This window comes from Schistocerca cancellata, chromosome 8 (assembly GCF_023864275.1).
Source record: "Schistocerca cancellata isolate TAMUIC-IGC-003103 chromosome 8, iqSchCanc2.1, whole genome shotgun sequence".
Classification (NCBI taxonomy): Eukaryota; Metazoa; Arthropoda; class Insecta; order Orthoptera; family Acrididae; genus Schistocerca; species Schistocerca cancellata.
In genome coordinates, this window is record NC_064633.1 from 32,628,204 (window position 1) to 32,653,395 (window position 25,192).

The 25,192-nt window shown below is 41.6% G+C and overlaps 1 protein-coding gene across 1 annotated transcript in view; it reads right to left on the bottom strand.

Moving 5' to 3' along the window:
• The window catches only part of LOC126094626 (FAM172 family protein homolog CG10038), a 272,864-nt gene that overhangs the window by 233,899 nt on the left and 13,773 nt on the right, over window positions 1–25,192 (bottom strand). The window contains exon 3 of the mRNA XM_049909109.1: window positions 4,275–4,462. Within this exon, the coding sequence (XP_049765066.1) occupies window positions 4,275–4,462 (188 nt within the window). The remainder of the gene's footprint in view (window positions 1–4,274; window positions 4,463–25,192) is intronic.

A 25,192-nucleotide genomic window follows, 5' to 3' on the forward strand; every position in this document is an offset into this window, starting at 1 on the left:
GGTGCATGGGACAGGTTTTACACCGGGGGCGGTTACAAGGGTAGGAGCCAGAGGGTAGGGAAGGTGGTTTGGGGATTTCATAGGGATGAACTAAGAGGTTACGAAGGTTAGGTGGACGGCGGAAAGACACTCTTGGTGGAGTGGGGAGGATTTCATGAAGGATGGATCTCATTTCAGGGCAGGATTTGAGGAAGTCGTATCCCTGCTGGAGAGCCACATTCAGAATCTGATCCAGTCCCGGAAAGTATCCTGTGGCTGAGGGACTGCGTCAGCTTTCAGACAACACCACATACAAAGTTTGCCAAGGTAATCCCATTCCTGATGTCCAGGCAGAGCTTCAAGGAATCCTCAGAACCTTAGGCCCCCTACAAAACCTTTCACCTGACTCCATCAACCTCCTGACCCCACCGACACCCCGCACCCCTACCTTCTACCTTCTTCCTAAAATTCACTAACCCAATCATCCCGGCCGCCCCATTGTAGCTGGTTACCAAGCCCCCACAGAACGTATCTCTGCCTACGTAGATCAACACCTTCAACGCATTACATGCAGTCTGCCATCCTTCATCAAAGACACCAACCACTTTCTCGAACGCCTGGAATCCTTACCCAATCCGTTACCCCCAGAAACCATCCTTGTAACCATTGATGCCACTTCCTTATACACAAATATCCCGCACGTCCAGGGCCTCGCTGCGATGGAGCACTTCCTTTCATGCCGATCACCTGCCACCCTACCTAAAACCTCTTTCCTCATTACCTTAGCCAGCTTCATCCTGACCCACAACTTCTTCACTTTTGAAAATCAGACATACCAACAATTAAAGGGAGCAGCCATGGGTACCAGGATGGCCCCCTCGTACGCCAACCTATTCATGGGTCGCTTAGAGGAAGCCTTCTTGGTTACCCAGGCCTGCCAACCCAAAGTTTGGTACAGATTTATTAATGACATCTTCATGATCTGGACTCTCAGTGAAGAAGAACTCCAGAATTTCCTCTCCAACCTCAACTCCTTTGGTTCCATCAGATTCACCTGGTCCTACTCCAAATCCCATGCCACTTTCCTTGATGTTGACCTTCACCTGTCCAATGGCCAGCTTCACACGTCCGTCCACATCAAACCCACCAACAAGCAACAGTACCTCCATTACGACAGCTGCCACCCATTCCACATCAAACGGTCCCTTCCCTACAGCCTAGGTCTTCGTGGCAAACGAATCTGCTCCAGTCCGGAATCCCTGAAGCATTACACCAACAACCTGACAACAGCTTTCGCATCCCGCAACTACCCTCCCGACCTGGTACAGAAGCAAATAACCAGAGCCACTTCCTCATCCTCTCAAACCCAGAACCTCCCACAGAAGAACCACAAAAGTGCCCTACTTGTGACAGGATACTTTCCGGGACTGGATCAGATTCTGAATGTGGCTCTCCAGAAGGGATACGACTTCCTCAAATCCTGCCCTGAAATGAGATCCATCCTTCATGAAATCCTCCCCACTCCACCAAGAGTGTCTTTCCGCTGTCCACCTAACCTTCGTAACCTCTTAGTTCATCCCTATGAAATCCCCAAACCATCTTCCCTACCCTCTGGCTCCTACCCTTGTAACCGCCCCCCGGTGTAAAACCTGTCCCATGCACCCTCCCACCACTACCTACTCCAGTCCTGTAACCCGGAAGGTGTACACAATCAAAGGCAGAGCCACGTGTGAAAGCACCCACGTGATCTACCAACTGACCTGCCTACACTGTGATGATTTCTATGTGGGAATGACCAGCAACAAACTGTCCATTCGCATGAATGGACACAGGCAGACAGTGTTTGTTGGTAATGAGGATCACCCTGTGGCTAAACATGCCTTGGTGCACGACCAGCACATCTTGGCGCAGTGTTACACCGTCCGGGTTATCTGGATACTTCCTACCAACACCAACCTATCCGAACTCCGGAGATGGGAACTTGCTCTTCAATATATCCTCTCTTCCCGTTATCCACCAGGCCTCAATCTCCGCTAATTTCAAGTTGCCGCCACTCATACCTCACCTGTCATTCAACAACATCTTTGCCTCTGCACTTCTGCCTCGACTGACATCTCTGCCCAAACTCTTTGTCTTTAAATATGTCTGCTTGTGTCTGTATATGTGTGGATGGATATGTGTGTGTGTGCGAGTGTATACCCGTCCCTTTTTCCCCCTAAGGTAAGTCTTTCCACTCCCGGGACTGGAATGACTGCTTTCCCTCTCCCTTAAAACCCACATCCTTTCGTCTTTCCCTCTCCTTCCCTCTTTCCTGATGAGGCAACAGTTTGTTGCGAAAGCTTGAATTTTGTGTGTATGTTTGTGTTCGTTTGTCTGTCTGTCGACCTGCCAGCACTTTCATTTGGTAAGTCACATCATCTTTGGGGATGGGTAGCTAGCGATCCAAAAGGGGGCAGCATATTTGATGGTTAGGAATGTTGGAGGGAGGAGTGGCAGGTGCATGGGCTAGGCATGTGATACAGGAACGAGGCCAGTGATATGTGGCACACAATGAAGACTTGGAAAGGATGACAAGACAATGGGAAGGGAGCCTGTGGGATACTAGGTGTAGCGACAGTGGGTTAGTAGAGATGGCGAACATAAGGGTTAAGGGAGGGGAGGATGTGTTAAACGGATAGCTTCCATCTGTGTAATTCCAAAAAGCTGGTGCTGGAGGGGAGCGTCCAGATGCACAAAGCTATTTGGATCCTCCCCTCCAGTATGAGCTTTACTGAACTATACAGCTACAAGTTATCCTAGCATCGTATCTTGCACTCCCATAAGCCTTCTGACCTCCATCTCTACTAACCCACTGTCGCCGCACCCTCTATCCAACATGTTCCTATTTTCTGTCCTGTCACTCCCTCCCAATAGACATCTCCAGATCATCTTCACTGTGTGCTACACCTCACTGGCTGTGTTACCTGCCCAGCCTGTGCACCTACCCCCCCCCCCCCCCCCCTGCCCACTCCAATACTAAATTATTTACATTCTGCCAGAACTTTTGTAGCTATATTTATATTATAGATATGTGAATGACCTTCCACTTAACATTCATTACAAAGAATACCAACGTAAGGTCATTCACCTATCTGTAATATAAATATAGTAACAAAAGTTTTTGCACACAATATTAATGTTATAATAGATCCCTTTTGGGAGAAACAACAGAAGAGACTGTTGACGATGTTTTTCAAAGTATTGTTAAGTGGTTCTCTGAAAATACTCTCTCTCTAAATTATGAGGAAATATATTGTATTAAGGGCATATTATATTCAGCTCTGTAGAAAAAAAGTATCATACCAACAGTTGATGTAGCACGTTAAGTGGAGTCAGTAAACAAGGTAGAATTCTCCACAATTTTGGATGTACATATTAATGAAAATTTGAAATGGAGTAAACATATTATTGAGCTCTTCAAACAATAAAGTTCCACTACTTCTGCTCTTTGTGTAAATGCTACTCTTGGAAACAAACAGATAAATATCATGACATAATTTGTATTGTCCCACTAAATAATGTCTTATGGAATAATTTTCTGGGGTAGTTTACCACAGTATTGACTGCACAAATGCAAGCAGTAAGAATAATACATGTAGGTAGTTCAAGGTGTTAGGTATTCTAACTGCACCATCACAATATGTGTATTACCAAATGGAGGTTGCAGTAGTATAACTCTGCAGTCTGTTGCAAATGCCAGTTCCTTAAACTTCCCAGTACTATTTCCCAATTTCCTGAAAAGAACATCTTCCCTCCAGAGATACCTATTTGAGTACCCGAAACCTAAATTGGTAGTGACAAATAAGTGAATGTTGGTGTGAAATGTTACACTATTGTGTGACTTCTATCAAGCCTGTTGCTTCCAACCACCATCTTGTGGAGTATCTCTTATGCATTTCTGACAACAGCAGATATTTAAATGTTGGAATATGAACAATTATGAAAAGGAGTCCAGGGAGTCCAGCCAGAAGGCCGGAGATACCAGATGTGTGCATGAGGTGGACCTGCTTGTGTGAATGTGCGTGTTTCTTTTGCGTGTATCTTTTGTTGCAATCATCTGTCAATGCTAGTTTTCAAGATATTTAATTTTGAAATCAGGCACTCCTTCATTGGACACACTGTATGATAGTTAAAATGCAAACCTTAAGCTCATTGCTGCACAAAAGAAAAATTTATAAACTCGTCAAAGCAATCTTGATGTCTACATGTTACAAATTTCAATAACCATTACAATCTCAAGATATCTTGATTGTTACCTGCGAGCCCACTGTCCAGCTCGAACAACCCCACTGCCGTGTATTAACAGAAGTAGTTTATCTGGATTCTGCAAGGCATCTTCTGTTGCAAATATGAAGGACTTTGGTCCACTGCCACTCTGTGGCACATCAAGTCTATGGAGATTCAAGTCATTTTCCAGCAGCCCATAAACATAATCTGTTATCACCTGTAAAACATAACTGATTACAATACATTTATTCCATCAGCACATGAAATTTTTACTTTAACTCTGCAAATAATAATAATAATAATAATAATAATAATAATAATAATAATAAATGTAAAATACCCCAAGTTTTCGATTACTGTTGAACAAAAATAGTTTGAACAATGTGAAAATGCATAACTGAAGGAAAGCTAAACTTTACTGTCAAGGTAGAGGTCATGAACAGCTCCCAAGAAATACAAGTATCATTTGTGAGGTTAATTACATCCATGGTGAACAATAATGGTACTATCGAAATTTTCTGAGGTACACATGATGATCTTTTCCTTTCTGATGATGGCTCCCCATAAGGAACAAATGCCTAAGTTACAATTACTAGGAATCTTCAAAGCAACTACACTTATGGGCTGAAATCCTGTAAATGTGTGCTTTGTGTACTCGTCAATGATATTTTACAGCATCAAAAGTCTGTGTATGCTCAAAACACATTATAAAGTTGGGCTCTGCCATCTGCAGCATCCTGTATCTTGTGCAACAAAATTAGCAATTTGGTTTTCACCCAATCCTTGCTGTCAAATATGTGATAAATTCCAAAACAATTGTATGACCTATGAGAGGGTGGAGCAGAGGGAAGAGGAGAGGCATACTCATAAAAACGAATATAAAATATATTTCATAGTTCCCCAAGCAACTGGCACTTTACCTCAAGCTCTCTGGGGAAAAAAAAGATAGTTACAATAACATGCTACACACACTGTTTGGGTGACCAGTTTAAAATTGCTAGAAGAGGGGCCAGTTGTTTTATGAGTTGCACAATACGAGTTAAACTTAGCCAACATGATAACAGCAAGTCAAAGAGGGGGAAAAATATAGCATCTGCAAAGAAAAACGTGCAAAAAAACTGTAATTTAAAAATCTGAAAAACAAACATTCATTCATACAAATTTAAAAAACGGTTCAAATGGCTCTAAGCACTATGCGACTTAACATCTGAGGTCATCAGTCCCCAAGACTTAGAACTACTTAAACTGAACTAACCTAAGGACATCACACACATCCATGCCAGAGGCAGGATTCGAACCTGTGACCGTAGCAGCCGTGTGGCTCCGGACTGAAGCGCCTAGAACCGCTCGACCACCGTGACCGGCTACAAATTAAAATCAAATGGAATACAATAAAATGCCTCTAGAGAATACATGGAAATGGAGTTACACTTAACTTTTGCAGGTCGTTGTGTCTCTTAGTATGAGCAGGTGCCTTCACATTTTTTATTAACTAAATTTCATCTTCAGAAAAATGATTTTTCTCTCTCCAGCTATTGAAACTGATCTACAAACCCTTTTGTTGCAGTTATATGTAAATGAAAAATGATTTTAGAACTAAGCTGTACTCATTCATTAACTATACACTGATGAGTCAAAATGTTATGACTATCCACTTAACAGCATGTTCATGTGCAATATGCAATACATCAGTGATTCTGCATGGCATGGATTCATCAAGCAAGAGAGAGAGAGAGAGAGAGAGAGAGAGAGAGAGAGAGTGTGTATGTGTGTGTGTGTGTGCTCACATTTTATTAGTGAATAAGGACATTGTCCAAAAGCGTAGGAATGTTTCCAGTCATGTTTTTAGGTATACCAACTGCTCAGTGCCTAACAATACAGACAGCTGACACCTTTATTCCTTGAGTTACTTGTATTTTTAAGGAACAATAATAAAAAAATGTTTGCAACCTCCCTATCATTGTTTATCAAGTGGCTGTTTCCTTTGATTTACACTATTTTCCATAGTACAAAACAATATTCCTTTTATTACAAAATCAATCTTTCTCAGTTATTGTAATTTTCTTTCCTTGCCATGTGAATTTCTAGTTCTGTTGGCTATTTAATATGTGTACTGCCATATTTAGTTTTCATGGCAAAACACGTATTATAGACAGGAAAAAAAAAATTCTAAAGTACAGGGTGAGTCAGGAGGAGAGGCACATACTTTGAGGGTTGATAGTATTTGTAATTATGAACAAAAAAAAAAAAAAAAAAATCTTCATACAAACATATGCCCTACTCTGAATGGTTTCTGAGATAGAACACATTCAATATCACTTCTGTACATTTTTCTTGAATAACTTGAAAACTGCACCTTCCAGTGAAATTGTGTCACAGTACAAAATTAAACTATATTAAACTTTCTACAAAAATTTGCTATTCATTTTTTCTCAAGGGCTAATATTTCGTGTGAAAAGAGTGCGAGAATATTAAAAATCTTGCGTGACGTGCTCACACTGTAGCTTACAGAGCTTTTGTAGACCAATTTCAGGTAGTTTTTCAAATTGATAAACCACAAGTGTCCTGTATAAAATTGTTCATCTACAGTACTGTGTTATGTTGAAACAATGACAATGTTCGAATAATACAGAAAAATAAATAACTATGTACACAATGCCCATAATTCAAGTTCCAATTTGAAAACACTGTAGAAACAGAACCACCGCTCAGTATGAGAAATCTGAACAGTATATTATTCACGCATAAGGAAACATCATGGAACAAAAGAATTTAGCAAAAATGTTACCAATAGATGGCACTGTAAGCATGTTACTGTAAATGGCATCGGCTACAAAGTACACATGAATCGCAATACGACAGCTATGGTTTGAGTTGCACATTATACCATCCATAGTGCACGATGTGCATGATGTGCATGATCGCACAAGTTCGGCATTGTCAACAGCTGTGGTAGTGTTAGGTAAGCCCAACAACTACATCAGGTGGGAAACATTGGTTTTTAATTAGCTTGGGGCCTAAAACCACATAAAATGAAAACTGACATCAGTTTTGCAAGACATGTTCAATATGCTGTCCATGGTTTTCTGTCACAAGTTGTGCCTATCTGCGACTCAGCATTTCCACTATGTGGTGAGTAGCAAGTTTCCTTCTCATAATATTATTGGAGCACATTATACAGGCTCACCTGAGCACTTTGGTAGTTCAGTTTTTGAATCTCTGCATGTTAATCTAATTTATTAGACACAGATCTTGCATTTTCTTCCGTGTCTACAGTGGAGTTCCATAGCACAAGTCTATAGTTGTTTGTTCATTTGTTTTGAAAGCTAGTGACTGCTTGTTGGCATTAGACAGCTAATCAGGAGGCAGCAAGGAAGTAACCTATTTTGTGACATCTGCCGAGTTCCTAAACAGGAGCTAATTGTATAGTTTCATCTGTGTGCTTTGGTAATTTTGTTTCTTGAGTTTCTTCGTGTAAATTTAATAGTCACAGTTATTACAGTTTTGTTTGCTAAAGCAAACTGATTTTGTGGCATATCACAAGATCCTAATCAGAAGCGAATCATTTAGTCTTCTCACTTGAGTGCTTTCATAGTTCAGTTTTTGAATCTCTGTGTTAATCTAATGTATTGGACACAGTTCCTGCATTTTCCTCTGTGTCCACTGTAGTGTTCCATAGCATGTGTCAACTGACCTTGTTTGTCTGTGTAGAGTAGTTTTCTATGGTATTTGGTATGGATAGAGACTGTGATTGCTGTGTGTGGATGCAAGTCAAGTTGGCGACACTTCACTCTTAGTTCCAGGCTGTGATGGCTTTGGTCACACAGCTTGAAGCTCCAGTAGAAGGGCACCACTGTTGTGGGCCAGCTGTGCAGATCCAATGGACATCTGAATCTGCCGATTGGTCTGTACCGGCCAGCCCAGTTACTGCTCTCACTGAGGTTGACCCCCCACCCGTGGTCGAGTAGGAGGTCCCCTCGGGCACGGCAGGTGGGCCTCACTTAGCGCCTCCCTGGTTAGTCTACAAACACATTCCAGGTGGTGTCTGTAGCTGACACTGTCCATCAGCCACATGCAGTCACTTGTCCTGATTCAGAGGAAACCTCTCAGCCTCCAAGATCCGGGCAATCACAGAGAGTGGAATTACTGGTAGTTGGGAACTGCAATGTCAGATGCATTAAGGGGCCCCTTAGAGACATGGCTGCCAAGGGGTGGAAGAAAGCCAATGTGCACTCTGTGTGCATACAGGGTAGAGTCACTCCAGATGTGGGATGGGTCCTTCCAGATGCCATGAAAAGCACATGGTTCAGCAAACTGCAGGGGGAGGGTCATGTCGGTACCCATGATGTGTGTCCCTTCGGACCAGAAGAGATTCTCTCTGGTTTTGAGAGGCTAACAGAAGTGGTAAAGGCTGCCAACCTCACTTGTGAGATGAATGGAGATACAACCATTTGCAGCATAGTTGACAGACCAATTGCGGACCTCTGGTACAGAGCCAAGTGGAGGGTCTGAATCAGAGGCTCAGATGCTTCTGCGACAATGTAGACTGCAGATTCCTTCACTTGCACCACAGTGTGGTTGGTTTTCGGGTTCTGCTGGCAGCATAGGGTGGTTGAGTTTCGGGTTCTGCTGAATAGGTCAGGAGTCCACTACATGCAGGAGGTGACTACATGGGTAGCAGGGGCTGCATGGTGTGGACTGGGCAGTTTTTTAGGTTTGAGAGTCTTGGGAAAACACAAAAAGGGCTTCAGTCTCAAAGGGTGCAGGTTGAACACAGGAAGAACGTAGGCATAGGAATCACCAGTATGAATCGCAATACGACAGCTATGGTTTGAGTTGCACATTATACAGTTGTGTTTGGAAAGTACCAGAGCTCAAAACACTAAAAGAAAGCACTGATGCTTAAATTGTTAAAGGCACTGAAAGCTGGCTAAATCTGGAGATAAGTTCAGGTGAAATTTTCGTGAAGGATCTAGCAATGTTCAGAAAGGATAGGCTAAACACAGTTGCTGGTGATGTGTTTGTTGCTGTTAGAAGTAGTTTATCTTGTAGTGAAATTGAAGTAGATAGTTCCTGTGAGTTAGTTGGGTAGAGGCCATTCTTGGCAACCAGAATAAAATACTACTACTACTACTACTACTACTACTACTACTAACAATAATAATAATAATAATAATAATAATTGGATCCCTTTACCAACCTCCCAATTCAGGTGATACTATTGCTGAAAGATTCAAAGAAAATTTGAGTATAATTTCAAGCATGTACTCAACTCATACAATTATAGTTTGTGGTGACTTTAATTTACCCTCAGTATGTTGGTAAAAATACATGTTTAAATCCAGAGGTATACATAGAACACATCTGAAATTGTGCTAAACGCATTCTCTGAAAATTATTTTTTGCAATTAGTTCATGAGCCCATGTGAATAGCAAATGGTTGTGAAAACACACTCGAATTCTTAGCAACAACTAATTCTGAACTATTGACAAGGGTCAAAACGACTACAGTGATTAGTGAATACAGGGTTGTCATAGGGAGATTGAATACTGTAACCACCAAATCATCCCAAAATAAACAAAAAATATACCTATTCAAGAAAGCAGATAAAAGTTCACTTGATGCCTTCTTGAGAGACAATCTCCACTTCTTCCACATTAACAATGTAAGTGTACACCAGATATAGCCAGAATTCAAACAAACAGCTGAGAGATTTAGACCAAATAAATTAACAAACAATGGAGCTGATCCCCCTTGGTTCACGAGGCAGGTCAGAACACTGTCGCAGGAAAAAAAAAAAGAAAAAAAAAAGGATGCCAAATTTAAACGAATGCTAAATCTCCAATATTGGCGGTATTTACAGAGCTCGAAATTTAGCATAGACTTCAATGCAAGATGCTTATAACAGCTTCCACAATTAAATGAAATGATCGTACGGCACTGTTGGCTGGGAGACCGGGGGGTTCGGCCACCGAAATAGCTTCCACAATGAAACTTTGTCTGGAAGAAAATCCAGAGAGATTTTGGTTGCATGTAAAGTATGCTAGTGGCAAGACACAATCAATGCCTTCTCTGCACGATAGCAATGGAAATACTATCGACAACAGTGCTGCCAAAGTAGAGTCACTAAACACAGCTTCCGAAATTCCTTCACCAAAGAATAACTACATCCACATCTACATGGATACTATGCAAATTACATTTAAGTGCCTGACAGAGGGTTCATCAACCCACCTTCACAATTCTCTATTATTTGAATCTTGTATAGCGTGCAGAAATAACGAAAAACCTATACCTTTCCGTACGAGCTCTGATTTCCCTTATTTTATTGTGGTGATCCCTATGTAGGTCGGTGTCAACAAAATATTTTCGCATTCAGAGGAGAAAGTTGGTGATTGGAATTTTGTGACAAGATTCCGTCGCAACAAAAAATGCCTTAATTTTAATGATGTCCAGCCCAAATCCTGTATGATTTCAGTGACACTCTCTCCATATTTTATGATAATACAAACCATGCTGCCCTTCTTTGAACATTCTTGATGTACTCTGTCAATCCTATCTGGTAAGGATACCACAACGCACAGCAATATTCTAAAAGAGGATGGACAAGCATAGTGTAGGCAGTCTCCTTAGTAGATCTGCTACTTTTTCTAAGTGTCCTGCCAATAAAATGCAGTCTTTGGTTAGCCTTCCCCACAACATATTCTATGTATTCCTTCCAATTTAAGGTGTTTGTAATTGTAATTCCTAGGTATTTAGTTGAATTTACAGCCTTTAGATTTAACTGATTTATCATGTAACCAAATTTCACACCATTCAGATATCTTTTCTAAATCATTTTGCAATTTGTTTTGATCTTCTGATGACTTTATTAGTCAATAAATGACTGTGTTATCTGCAAACAAACTAAGATGGCTGCTCAGATTGTCTCCAAAATCGTTTATATAGAAAAGGAACAGCAAAGGGCCTATAACACTACCTTGGGAAATGCCAGAAATCACTTATCAGGGTGTATACGGGGACAAGGAAAAAAAATTCCCGGATTATTCCCGGATTTCTCCCGGATATCACGTTTAAAAAATATGCTTTTTCCCGGGCGAATATACACTTTTTCCGTGTTAAGTGACAGTAGGTTTTCAGTAGATTTTCCCTCGGAACTGCAAAACTTATCAATCCTTTGAATGGTTAACGTTTTATACAATCGCGTAGAACTTCCGGGAAAAAAAGAAATGACGGGGGAGAGAAGTATGGAGAGACTTTAAATTAAAAAAATGAGAGAAGTTTTGGAAGGACCTTTGATTTGCAGCAACATATACGCTGCATATTTTCGCATTACGAAAGTATAAATTCGAATTGCACCAAACACAGAGCGTTGAAACCGAGGTTGCGATGTCCTTTTGTAAGCGAGTCGTATCTCAAGCCACGAGGTCTCGCCAGCCGATGACAGCAGCTATTCAGAGCATAGGACACGTGTTATAGTCAGCCAATAGCAAGATCACTGGTTACATAGCGCGAACACACAAGAGGAAAAGTTAACGGTTTACATTAATGTACACAGTACCGTATATCTACAAGAGAAGCTAAGCTTTCACATATTATATTGGTCTCTAATATTAACACGCTACATCAGAAGTTAAGCTTTCACATGTAATATTGATCTCTTTTACGTGTGTTATACTTTAAGATACATCACACAACTGTGCCAGTAAATTTAAAATTATGAGATAAATGTGTCGGCTCGAAATTCTTGTAAGTGGCTGGTTCTCAAACTGTTCAGTTTCGAACGCTCTATGATTTAGATATCCATCCCACTTTCTCACACGTAACTTATTTCATCTTGCGTAAAAAGAAATTTACTTTGAAAGTAACGCTTTTCTAACCACCGTTCGCAGTACTATCCGGAGACTGTTAGAAATAGGTTCAATATACCCGTTGCCAGAGAGCGCCAGAAAACAGGCATTATTGTGCGTGTGCAACTACAGTGGTGTAGGAAGCCCGCATGTTCGTGTGTATAGAGCACTAAGAGAGCTTACATTACACCATAAAAGAAACAGGGCATCAGAGGATACTCCAAAGAGCGTTGGAATTTCGTGAACCATACTAAAATGCATAGTTCGGCTTGAACCGCAAATTGGCTTTCTCCAGATTCACAATGAAGTAGGTCCCATCTGATATTAAGCTTTTCAGTGTGGTTTTTGGGATGTAAATTTTCTTGGAGTACCAGTACTCTACGATCTCATTTTTGGTTCTTTATTATGGCACAATGCCATACATGGCAGAAGATGATAACGTGCACTTGAAATTGCACTTGAAATTCAGCGAACAGTTGGAACTAGCCAATACTGTAGAATGAAACACTTCGTTTCAAATAAATTATTTTTTCTTCAGCGGAAAGATTAATAAAGCCAAATTTCTTTAGTAAACTTGCAAAAATAACTTCATTGTTCCGCAAGGCGATTAATGCTTGACTGCTCCTAACTTGGAAATAAAATAAAATCAGAAAATTGAAATTAATAATATATTTTTGCCCTCCGTAATATTGTGAATGTAATTTAATTCAGTTGATAGCTCCCGGCCACAGAAATCCGTTTTGTTTTCATTTGACGTGAGATCTGTACACGAAGATAAGCAGCGAAATCACTTAACGTAAACACGGGTCACGTGGAGACTAACCCCTTCACCACTACAACTCCGTGAAAGCGCGAATCTGGCAGCTATGGCACGCGAGCAAAATTTTTCTCGTTTGCATCTGGCTGCTTGCTGCTACTACCGATACAGGTAACAGCCAAACTTCAAGTAGCGGGAGACGGGCGAAGGTACTGCTTATACGCGATCAAATGCGCATGCGCAACAGACCGCTGGCAACTGGTCAAACGAACCTAATGTGAACAGTTGTGACGTCATGCTCATAGCAAGCAGTTCATTGTTACGAAGAATTACAGTCTGCGCCCTACGGCCTTTGACATATTTTTGCTATTTGCACACGCTTGTGCGTGCACGGTGTTTTGTTGTTGTAAATTGCACTTTTCCTTTGCCACTGCAGATTTATTTTTTTCCTTCTCGTTCATACTATATTGCTGCAGTATCGTTCTCCAGTAGCAGGAAACAATAACATTCTTTGCTAGAGAATCAATTCTGCAGTCAAAATTACGAAAATTTAACTGAAAACTAAAGCAATGAAAAACTCCCGGAAGTCCGAAAAATTCCCGGGTTTTTCCCGGTTTTCTCCCGGATGAAAAAATTCCCGGGTTTTTCCCGGATTTCCCGGTTGTCCCGGGTCGTATACACCCTGCTTATGTTTTACTTTATGACTTTCTGTCAGTTACTATGAACTGTGACCTCTCTGACAGGCAATCACAATTATGAACAACTTAAATTGGAAAGAACACACAGAAAATGTTGTGGGAAGGGCAAATCAAAAACCGAGTTTCGCTGGCTAATACTTAGAAAGTGTAACAAATCCACTAAAGAGACTGCCTACACTACGCTTACACGTCCTCTTTTGGAGTACTGCTTCATGCTCTGGGATCCTTAACAAATAGGATCGACGGAGTCATCGAGAAAGTTCAAAGAAGAGCAAAACATTTTGTATTATCACAAAATAGGGAAGACACTGTCACTGACATGATACAGAATTTGGGGTGGGCAAAATTAAAACAAAGGTATTTTTTTGTTGTGGCAGAATCTTCTCATGAAATTTCAATCACAAACCTTCTATTCCAAATGCGAAAATATTTTGTTGACACCAACCTACAAAGGGAGAAATCATCATCATAATAAAATAAGGAAAATGAGAGCGTGCACAGAAAGATATAGGTGTTTGTTTTTTTCCATGCACTGTTCGAGATTGGAATAATATAAAATTATTATGAATGTGGTTCGATGATCCCTCTGCCAGGCACTTAAGTGGGATTTGCAGACTATCCATGTAGATGTACATGTAGGTGTGCAGAAGACTCCCACACTGTTTACCAGTGATGGTACAGGTAACAGGACCTGCAAGACTCATATCGAAAATACATAGTCCTATGATAAGTGATGCTGCCAACCTGCACCACACAGTCATCTTTGCAGAATGAAATGGTATCGGTTGGCATGTATGAGGATTTTCCGTGGCCTATATTGTGCAATTCTGCATACTGAAATGTCCTTGAAGATGGAAGTGGGCTTCATCTGTCTACAGGATGTTCCACAGCAATTCATTTTCCACTTCCATGTGAGCAAGAAACTTCAGAGCAAACATTTGCTCATTACACTAGAGAAAACAATCAGTGAGCCTAGTATGACCCGTGTGTAGATGGCATAAGACAATGGACTCTTTCTGAGAGGAGTGGAAGGAAGAGCACCAAACTGCAGTAGTTCCCTTGATTGTGTGGATTTTATTACCGAGAGCAGTAGTGCACCAGACGTCGTTCCACTGTTGGGCAAAGAGAGATTTGATGTGTACCCACATATCTGTATGTGGGAACATGAAAAGGAATGGGAAGTATGTATCTGCCTCTCTAGCTAAACAGTGAGCCAGTTCATTCCCTGGGCTGCCCACGACTTGGCACCCAGAGGAAGACAACAGAGCAGACAGCACAGCCAAGGGCAGAAAGAGGTTCATGGATAGCAGAGACCATAGGGTGACAACAGTAGCATTGGTCTAGAGCCTCCAAGCTACTTTTTGAGTTGGTACATATTAAAACACTGTGGAAGAAGGCCTGAGAAACAAAACTGAAGGCCCTGTTTACGGCTAGCAGCTCCGCTGTGAACACACTACATTATTCCAGCAGTAAATGGTGTTCCATGCCAATAGGAGATATAAATGCCTAAGCCGCCTTATCCATCATTTTAGAAGCACTAGTGTAGGGTAGCACCCTGGAACTCTTCAAGGGTGAGACACACAAGATGCCAGAATATCATATGGGTGACAGAGACCTTAGGGCCCTGGAATAGATCCTTCCAAATCCAAGAAGGGTGTGGGCGGAAATACATGGGTCACATTTCCATGAGTGGAGACGGAGATCCTGACACAGGAAGTGACACACATTCCAACCAGGAATCCTAATCGAGGGTAGGTATCATGTGAGAGACGTCCCTTGGTATCAATGAGGACAGGGTACATACTATGATCAGGGAATCCATCAAATGGTGATTGTGTAAGAAACCTGGAATTGACTCCATCATTTTTCAAGAGGGGGAATCCCCACTTCTGTGAGGAGACTGTTGACAGGACTAGTGCGAAAGGCACCGATAGCTAGATGCACCCCATAATAATGAACAGGGTCATGTAGTTTCAAAGTGGAAAGTGGACAAAACCAAGTGTGTGAAAGCTGGAGAAGAGTACCCGGGAGCCACAGAGCATTAATCTTCCGCATACAGGCACTCTTCAGGTGGTGAATATGGGGCAGCCATGTCAGCTATTTATCAAAAATAATGCCCAAGAAACGGGATTGTGCTACAACATCCAGGCACTGGCTAGCTATATAAAGTTCTGGATCAGGGTGTACTGTAGGTCGATGGCAAAATGCGTAACCCACGTTTTGGAGGGAGAAAACTGGAAGCCATGGGAGAGCGCACATGGAGGGGCCTGTTGGACGGCACCTTGGAGATTTTTTTGTTTGTGGTTTTAGGGCGCACAAGGTTTTAGGGCGCACAACTTCAATGGTCATTAGCGCCCTGCACCTTGGAGATGGTGTTCAGCAGATGCTACTTAGTGGGAGCTGCATCAGATGCAAAAATCATTGACATACAACATCCAGGTAACTAGAGGTCCAACAGAGGTCACAAGCCCATTGTGTGACACTAAACACAGTGCCCTGTTGGATACCATTCTCCTGGAACTGTTGGGCGCTGAGTGAAGTGTCAACGTGAACCTGGAGGAGCCAGTGGGATAAAAACTCTTGGATAAAAATTGGAAGGGGGCCAGCATGGAGGATAACTAAAATGTGATGACACCAAGTTGTGTTGTGGTCAAAGAAGACAGTGACAAGGTGCTAGTGGTTAGTAAAAGCCTGTCGGACTACTGTTTCCAATCTGAGTAAAGGTCAGTCGTAGAGCATGTTTGTCAGAAGGCACACTGATATGGGGACAAAAGGCCCCAAGATTCAAGCACCCAACATAATCGGAAGCTAACCATCCTCTCAGGCAGTTTATGAAGTGCATTCATCAGGCTAATCAAGCAGTAGCTATAGAGAGATGTGTTCTTGCCAGGCTTAAGGATGGGGATATTTAGGCTGTCTTACCACTGTGAGGGGCAGGCATCTGTGAGCCAAATGAGGTTGGACATCCTGAGGAGGTGTTTGCCTACAGGTAAAATTCAAGTGTTGGATCATCTGGTTCTGTGTTGAATCTGGGCTTGAGGCTGAGTCATGGGAAGAGTAAAGAGCCTGCAAGAATTCCCTTCCAGTGAAGGTTTCATTATAGGATTTGGCTCAGTAGGGGTTTAAACAGAGAGGGGTTTGTTCAACTCGGTTTTTCTGCCAGAGAAAAGTAGTGGGATAGGAGGAGGACTCCGATGCTGTTGCAGAATGTGTGCTGCAAGGACCAATGGATCTGTATACAGAGCACCCTGTAGGATCAGACCCTGGACAGCTGATTGTTGCTGGTGACCCAGAAGGCTACAGAACCTGGACCAAACCTGTGTTGAAGAGGCATACATCCCCAGGGAGGAAATAAAGCACTCCCAGCATTCCTTTTTACTCTGCTTAATAAGGTAGTGAGCCTTGGCACAGAGATGCTTAAAAGCAAGCAGATGGTCTCTGAAGGGTGTCGTTTAAATTGCTGCAGTGCCCATCTGATGTCCTGGACAGTGACTGCTACATCCTTGGTCCACCACGGCACCAGTCGATGATGAGGGGGACCTGTGAATAGGGGGACACCAGTGCAAGTGGCATGAAGAAGAGTGCCATAGACATATTGTGTGACTGCATCAATGCAAACCAAGAGAGAGGAGTCAAAGTGCACAGCAAACACATATAAAGGCCAATTGGCTCTGTGGAATGCCTAACACGAGGGCCTGTTGTCCTGGTTGCAGCAGGATAGAATCACCAGAAAGAAGTCACTGTCACAAAGATCATCATTATGTGATCAATGCAGCGAATCCACGAGAGCAGGGAATGAGATCGTGAGGTCGATAGCAGAAAAGGTGCCGTGAGCAGCACTGAAATGGGTACGGGAACTCTCATTGAGGAGTCACAGATCAAAGTCTGTAAGAAATTGGTCAATTAGAAAAGCTGTACCCATTGAAGTGGCACTCCTACTCAGGGGGTGGTGTGCATTGAAGTTTGCGAGTAGGAGGTATAGGGGCTGGTGTTCCTGTACTATGGCAGGTCAATGGAAAGAAGTTGCTTACCAGGAGGGAGGTAGGTGTTGCAAATGGTGATTGCTAGGGTCGTTCGCACTTGTACCACTGTTGATTCCAGATTGGTATGAAGGGAGATGACATCGGTGTGAACCAAAGTGCAGACCCCTCCAGGGCTGGTACGCTTCCAACAGAATGCCCAATAACCAGGAATTGTTGGAGAGTGCTAATCATAGAAGTGCGTTTCTTGAAGAGCAAGGCAGAATGCAGAATAAGATGAAACAAGTTGTTGAATTTCTGGTAGGTTATGGTAATATCTGTTGCACCACTGGATTATTGTGTGGCTAGAATCCAACACAGACATATGGAAGCCAAGGGAAGCTCATCTCACAGTGTCAGTGGTCATCACTGATGAGATTCTGATTAGGGACGAGGAGGAGGAGCGAAGCCCTGTTCATTATTCCATTTGCATGACCCAGTGGCAGTTTAGGAAAAAGCCAAAATAGAGTACCCATCATTTTCTTTGTATATTCCTGGTACAGACCTTATCCAGCAGTAGAAAAAGGCTTTCCAAACAACCTACATTTTGGATTTTGGCAATAATTCCAGCACAACATAAATATGGAAAAGACACACTCCACTGCACAACCTGATCAAAACAATAGTTCGCTGTATGTCTGTAGACACAGAAGATGCACGACAGCTTCCTGAATCTACATCCAGTTTTGCACGGCAGAGTTACTGTAGTAGACTTTGGAGATCAAGGCCATGCTATACTATAGGTGGGTACCTCTATATATCTATTGACTTAAATGCACCAGTTGCAAAGACAGGCATGATCATAGACTCACTGAATCAGTTGTATCAAGATATGGTAATTTTAGAATTTTGCTCCCCTCTGGATAAACGTATGTGTATGCCCATGGCAATACCAGGCAGATTATGCATGGTACAAAGTTAAAAACGTTCTGAGAACATATGAAATGGTGCCCTGCTTGCTTGCTTGGGGGTACAGAGAATGGCTAATTAACATCTGGGACCAGGTTCACTGATGTCAACCAATAAATGTGTCACTCCTGGTTGTAACAGAGTGAAAATAATTATCATTTAGTGGAACTGAAGAGTCATGTAAAAAAACAATTGTCTGCTTCTGAAACCTTAGTTGTCAGTACAAGAGATGCATTATGTACATAATAATAGTTGTGTGTGTCTCAACAGCTTGGTGCAAGTCTTTGAAATGTATGCCACATTCTTGGCTTTTGTGTCGTTAACCTACCCCAGTAACCCTACTGAGGGAAGAGAACCTACAGTTTAACATGGAATCCAAACCACTTGTCATTATTGATGAATCTTCACCGTCACTGAGCGATAAAGGCTAGGTTAAATGCAGACTGAAATATTCAGTGGTCTAACTGGGATTCAATCCAGTGACCTTTCAGTTTCTGGGCAGGTGCTTTACCACTAGACCACCAGGCCTGGCATAACATATACAAAGGAGCACACATCTGTGCCCCCAAATGTAGTAACGTCTGGGTGTACAATGCCCTATAATATATGTAGATTTAGAATCTGTAAGTGGTAAGCTTCTATCAATAACCGAGGTTTGGTAAAAATGGAATCTGTCTTTCAGTGGTCATTTCACCCCCAAGCCTCCTCTTCCCATGCGGCCTGAGTGTCAATATTGGGTCTTAAGCAAAAACATCTGACAACCACTGGTACAGTAAGTAACTGCTCAAAATTACATTATTTTTAAACATACTGAAAACCAGTTTTGAAAGAAATGGTGGTCTACAACTCTACGATTCACATTTGGAAGTGACTGCTGTGTCAAACCTCACGTGAATGAATCACACACAGCATGGCCCACATCTCAATGCTTTCAGTAAGAGTCTACCTACACAGCTAATTTCCAGAAGCATTCAGGATAACTACAGCACTGTCTGTCCAATCCCTGTGGTTTCCGATATCTGAACTAGGCCCGTTTTAGGGTCAATTTGTCTTAAAGATAGGTTTGCCAAATAACTATAAACACAGTTGTAACAACTATTAGAGATGCAAAAAATGGTAGCCTGGTCAGCACAAATGGTAAAACAACAATACCTTTGGACTTTTCCACCAAACATGCATAGTTTTTTCAATAAAAATGATGAGCTTCCTTATTACATCGGCAAACTGAAAGATCTAAAGGTATTTCTAGAGTGGCACTTACCAGATCGTCATTTGGAAGCCACAGAACAGGCACACCTATATGAATACAAGTTAGTATCATATCAAGCATCAGCACCAACATTGTCTACTATAAGCAACAGCTTTCTTTATGTCTATTTAAGATAAATCGACTCTCAGACAGTAATGCAGTGTTTTATGTTCATCCTGAAACTATAGGGAAGAAAGGTTCAAATGAAGTAGTTTCTTTCCTGCATCATTATGTTACCTCATTTCTGGATATTCATGTGGTGGTCAAAACAAAAACTAAACCTTTTCCAGTTTCATCCATTATCTTGTCCGTCATGCAAAGCGATTTGAATCAATTCGTGTGACATTCCCAGTAAGAGGACATTCATACCTGGAAAGTGACAAAGACATGGGCCTCATCAGTCGTAAAACAAAAGTTGTGTTACCAAAGGACTGGTCAGACAATCAAATATGGGCATGTGAAACCCACTCCTTTTCAGGTTGTTGAACTTGATGTCTCAATGACACGTGACTGGACTGATTTCTTGCAATCGAGATACCGACCAAAATGTCCATTCCCATCCCCAATTATTAAGGAGTAGAAGATAAAATGTCACCGTCCAAGGCCTATCGTACATTGTGACACTTACAATGGATCTTGGATCACATCAGTTGTTACGGCTCCTGCTGGATGGATGGAAGAGGAACCAGAACTTGCAGAAGGAGAGTTTTTGTTCCCTTTACCCTGTTACGAAGATAGGCTGGTAAAGACTTTAGTCACAGTAATTAAATGAAAAACAGGTCCTACTTTATTATAATAAACCCATTGAGATACCATGCATGTCTAATGTTTCAGGACTGCTACCCATCACCAAGGAGAAGTATCGTGATCTGCAAGAACTGAAGGAGTTCTGTGACACGGGAGGAGGGGGGGGCACGAGTACTACACAAATATTCCTTTCTGGCAGTGAATTTAGAAACACATTTTGTATTGAAACTTCCTGGCAGATTAAAACTGTGTAACGGACCGAGGCTCGAACTCAGGACCTTTGCCTTTCGTGGGAAAGTGCTCTACCAACTGAGCTACCCAAGCACGACTCACGCCCCATCCTCACAGCCTCACTTTTACTTTTGCCAGTACCTCGTCTCCTACCTTCCAAACTTTACAAAAGCTCTCCCGTGAGTAAAAATCTCATTCTGGAAACATTTTGTGTTATTTGTTTGTAATAAGTAAAAAGTGAGAAATGAAGACTCTAGGATAAAAACTGTGATTTATGCTGATAACTGAAATTACATCCTATTAACTATATTTTAATGTATGTGTTGTAACAATTTATTGAATAATTGTTGGTAGTTGTATACCAGGTGATTTCAAGATACAAAGGTTGAGACTTGGGCTTATGAATCATTATGATTTACATGAGTTGAGTGAAAAAAAAAAAAGAAAAAAAAAGAAAAAAAAACAGAATACTGATAAATAGTATTGTTCTTAAAACCTGATTAGTCATCAATGTCCTATACAATAATGACTACACTCAAAGACGAATAGATCTTTGTCAAGGGGGTTGCAGGGAAGTTTCATAGTGAAGTATCATCCCAGTATCACGTTACATTCTGACTTGTGCAATCTAATTAGTGCATTATACAAATAAATTAAGAAATAGACATTCAGATAAAAAGACATTCAGCCTCCAATTTTTAATAATATTTTTTCCACTTTTAAGGAATCCTAAAGAAAATGTTGTTGAATGTACTATATAAATTACAAAAGCGTATTTCAATAACCAATGAAACTGTAACATTTTAAACTTTGAAATTCCACTCCTGAAAAATCTATAAAATGGACTTAACCCCTTCTTTCCGTGTGGCCTTTATATACAAAAAGTAGAATGAAATCCCTGATCATAGACTTAAATGAGTACTGCATTAAAAAGCTCTTTTAATGCTGTATCTGAAATGCATTCTTGGAAAAAATACAAGACAGCGGCTCTTGCAGTGTACAGGCCCCTTAGCAAATGTTTTAAACTTCATTAAGCAATTACAGAAGATAGTAATAAAACTTAAAGGAAATAACACACAAGTAATTGTATGCAGAGATTTCAATATACACGCAACAAAAAAAATTTTGCATCACCCCGGTTCCCAGAACTCCTGAAGATAGATGTTGATGTGGATACAGTATCACAGACACGGTACCTTTGACTGTTCAGAGATGTTAATAAACCCGCCCAAAGATGCAAACAACCATGCATGAGCAGTGCCTATTAGACAGAGAGGGACTGACAGCTGATCAGTTCCAGTCATTCCACCAGGAAGGAGGTACAGGGCTTGTGTTGTCTGTACTTCAACCACGCCTAGATGGTCAATACCATGGTTTGATTGCGTCTGCATTGTTACTTTGTACCAGGAAGGACTCTCAACAAGGAAGTGTCCAGGCATGTCGGAGTGAACCAAAGCGATGCTATTCGGACATGGAGGAGATACAGAGAGACAGGAACTGTAGGTGACATGCCTCGCTCAGGCTGCCCAAGGGCTGCTACTGCAATGGATGATTACTGCCTACAGATTATGGCTCAGAGGAACCCTGAGAGCAATGCCACCATGCTGAATAATGCTTTTCGTACAGCCACAGGACATCGTTTTACGACTCAAACTGTGCACAATAGGCTGCATGATAGAAAACTTCACTCCCGATGTCCATGGCGAGGTCCATCTTTGCAACCACGAAACCGTGCAATGCGGTACAGATGGGCCCAACAACATGCAGAATCGACCGCTCAGGTTTGGCATCACATTCTCTTCAGCGATGAGTGTCGCATATTCCTTCAACTAGACAATCGTCGGAGACGTGTCTGGAGGCAACCCGGTCAGACTGAACACCTTAGATACACTGTCCAGCGAGTGCAGCAAGGTGGAGGTTCCCTGCTGTTTTGGGGTGGCATTATGTGGTGCCGACATATGTCGCTGGTGGTCATGAAAGGCTCCCTAACGGCTGTACGATACGTGAATGCCATCCTCCATATCGGCAAGGCATCTATCTTCATGGACGACAATTCGCACCCCAATCGTGCACATCTTGTGAATCACTTCCTTCAGGATAACGATACCATAGTGGCCAGCATGTTCTCCAGATATGAACCCTATTGAGCATGCCTGGGATAGATTGAAAAGGGCTGTTTACGGACAACGTGATCCACCAACCATTCTGAGGGATCTATGCTGAATCCCCATCGAGGAGTGGGACAATCTGGACCAACAGTGCCTTGATGAACTTGTGGATAGTATGCCACGACGAATACAGGCATGCATCAGTGCAAGAGGACGTGCTACTTGGTATTAGAGGTACCGGTGTGTACAGCAATCTGGACCACCACCTCTGAAGGTCTCGCTGTATGGTGGTACAACCTGCACTGTATGGTTTTCATGTGCAATAAAAAGGGTGGAAATGATGTTTATGTTGATCTCTATTCCAATTTTCTGTACAGGTTCCAGAGCTCTTGGAACTGAGGTGATGCAAAACTTTTTTTTTTATGTGTGTAGATTTCAGCTCTGTTACTGCCAATCAAGGGCACTTAAGACTTGCTATGATTTAACCCCCGAACATTCCCAACTGTGAGTGAGTGAGGTAGGGATGGGGGGGGGGGGGGGAGGGGGGCAGGGGGACTGATGGAGAGAGATGGAATGAGGGAGTAAGGGTAATATTGGGAATGGCAGTTAAGTTGTCAGCATGTCACCATATTTTTTGGTGAGAAACTGTAATATTATAGGAAAACTGACTAATTCCATGTCTTAGGGAGAGATCTTGATTATGACCCACAGAATGCGCATAACTAACACAAATGATTTACCGGGAACACTGGAGGGCTCTTCAAAAAGTGCATCATTTGCTGATGAAATTAGTATAATGATAAAAGACTCAAAACACAGCCATACAATGCACAGCTAGGATAATAATGGAACATTGTTATGAGAGGTTCACAGCTAACAGTTTAGTTCCTAATCTTACAAATATTCAAATTAGTTGCAAATAAATCAGAAAAAAATGTAGTAGGAATCAGAGTTTAAGGAGAAGAAATAAATGCGTATTGCACTGTAATTCTGAGACAGCAAAGGACTTAAAAGAGCAGCTGAACAGAATTGACAATATCTGGAACGGGAGATACGAACATCAAGATAAGCAAAACAAGGATAATGGAAGGTAGTTGAACTGAGTCAGGTGGTGCTGAGAAAATCACATAAGGAAACGAAACACAAAGTAGTAAATGAGTTTTGCAATTTGGGTAGCAAAATAACTGATAATGGCCAAAAAAGAGAGGACATAAAATGGAGACTGGCAATGGCAAGAAAAGCATTTCCGAAGAAAAGAAATTTGTTAACATCAATGTAGATTTAAGTGTTAGGAATTCTACTCCGAAAATATTTGTAGAGAGTACAGCAATGTAAGGAATTAAAACATGGATGATCAACAGTTTAGATAAGAAAAGTACAGAAGCTTTTGAAATGTGATCCTACAGAAGATTTGTTGGGTATGAGAAGGAGGGATCAGTTGATAGGACATGTTCTGATACATCAAGGGATCACCAATTTAGTACTGGAGTAAAGTGTGTATTTGTGATGAGAGGAGGAGGAAGGGGTAAAAATTGTGGAGGGAGACCAAGAGATGAGTACAACAAGCACATTCATAAGGATGTAAGTTTCACCAGTTATTCAGAGCTAAAGAGGCTTGCAAAGGATATAGCAACATGGAGAGCTGCACCAAACCAGTCTTTTGGCTGAAGACCACAACAATAACAACATCAACAACACATTGGAATGACTTACAGTTACCGAAAGTAGAGATTGATGGGCACACACTGGATAAGGGTCCATGTGTGAAGTTCCTAGTCAAATAGACAAATAATAATCTGAGGTAATGCCAGAATGTATATACATTAAGCAAAATGCTCAGCTCAGTCAACCTTTCACACTGAAATTTCTCTGATTGTGTTGACCTGTGGACACAACTGCTAGCATACTTTGCATAATTTCACTCAATACTGTCATATGTCACTTCTGGGGCAATGCACCCAAGATAAAAAAAGGATATTTATCTTACAGAAGCATACAATAAGAATATTGTGAAAGTTGATAACCAAACATCTTACAGAATCTCCATCAGTGAGTGATTCTTACACTTACGTGCCAACACATACATTCCATAGCGATATTTGTGCTGCTTTTGCCTATTAATTTCTAAGTTGGTTCACTCCGCATGCCTACACACTCTCCTTCAAGAAGGGCTCTGTAGACCATGTTGTATGAATGAAAGGAAGGAAGACGAAATGGATGAAGATGAGATGAGAAATGCAATACAGCAAGAAGAATTTGACAGATCAATGGAAGATACACACCAAAAAAGGCTCTACAGCAAACAGCATTCCTTTGTCATTACTAAGGCCCTTGGGAGAAGCAAGCATGACAGTAGTTGACCCCAGGGTATCCAGGAC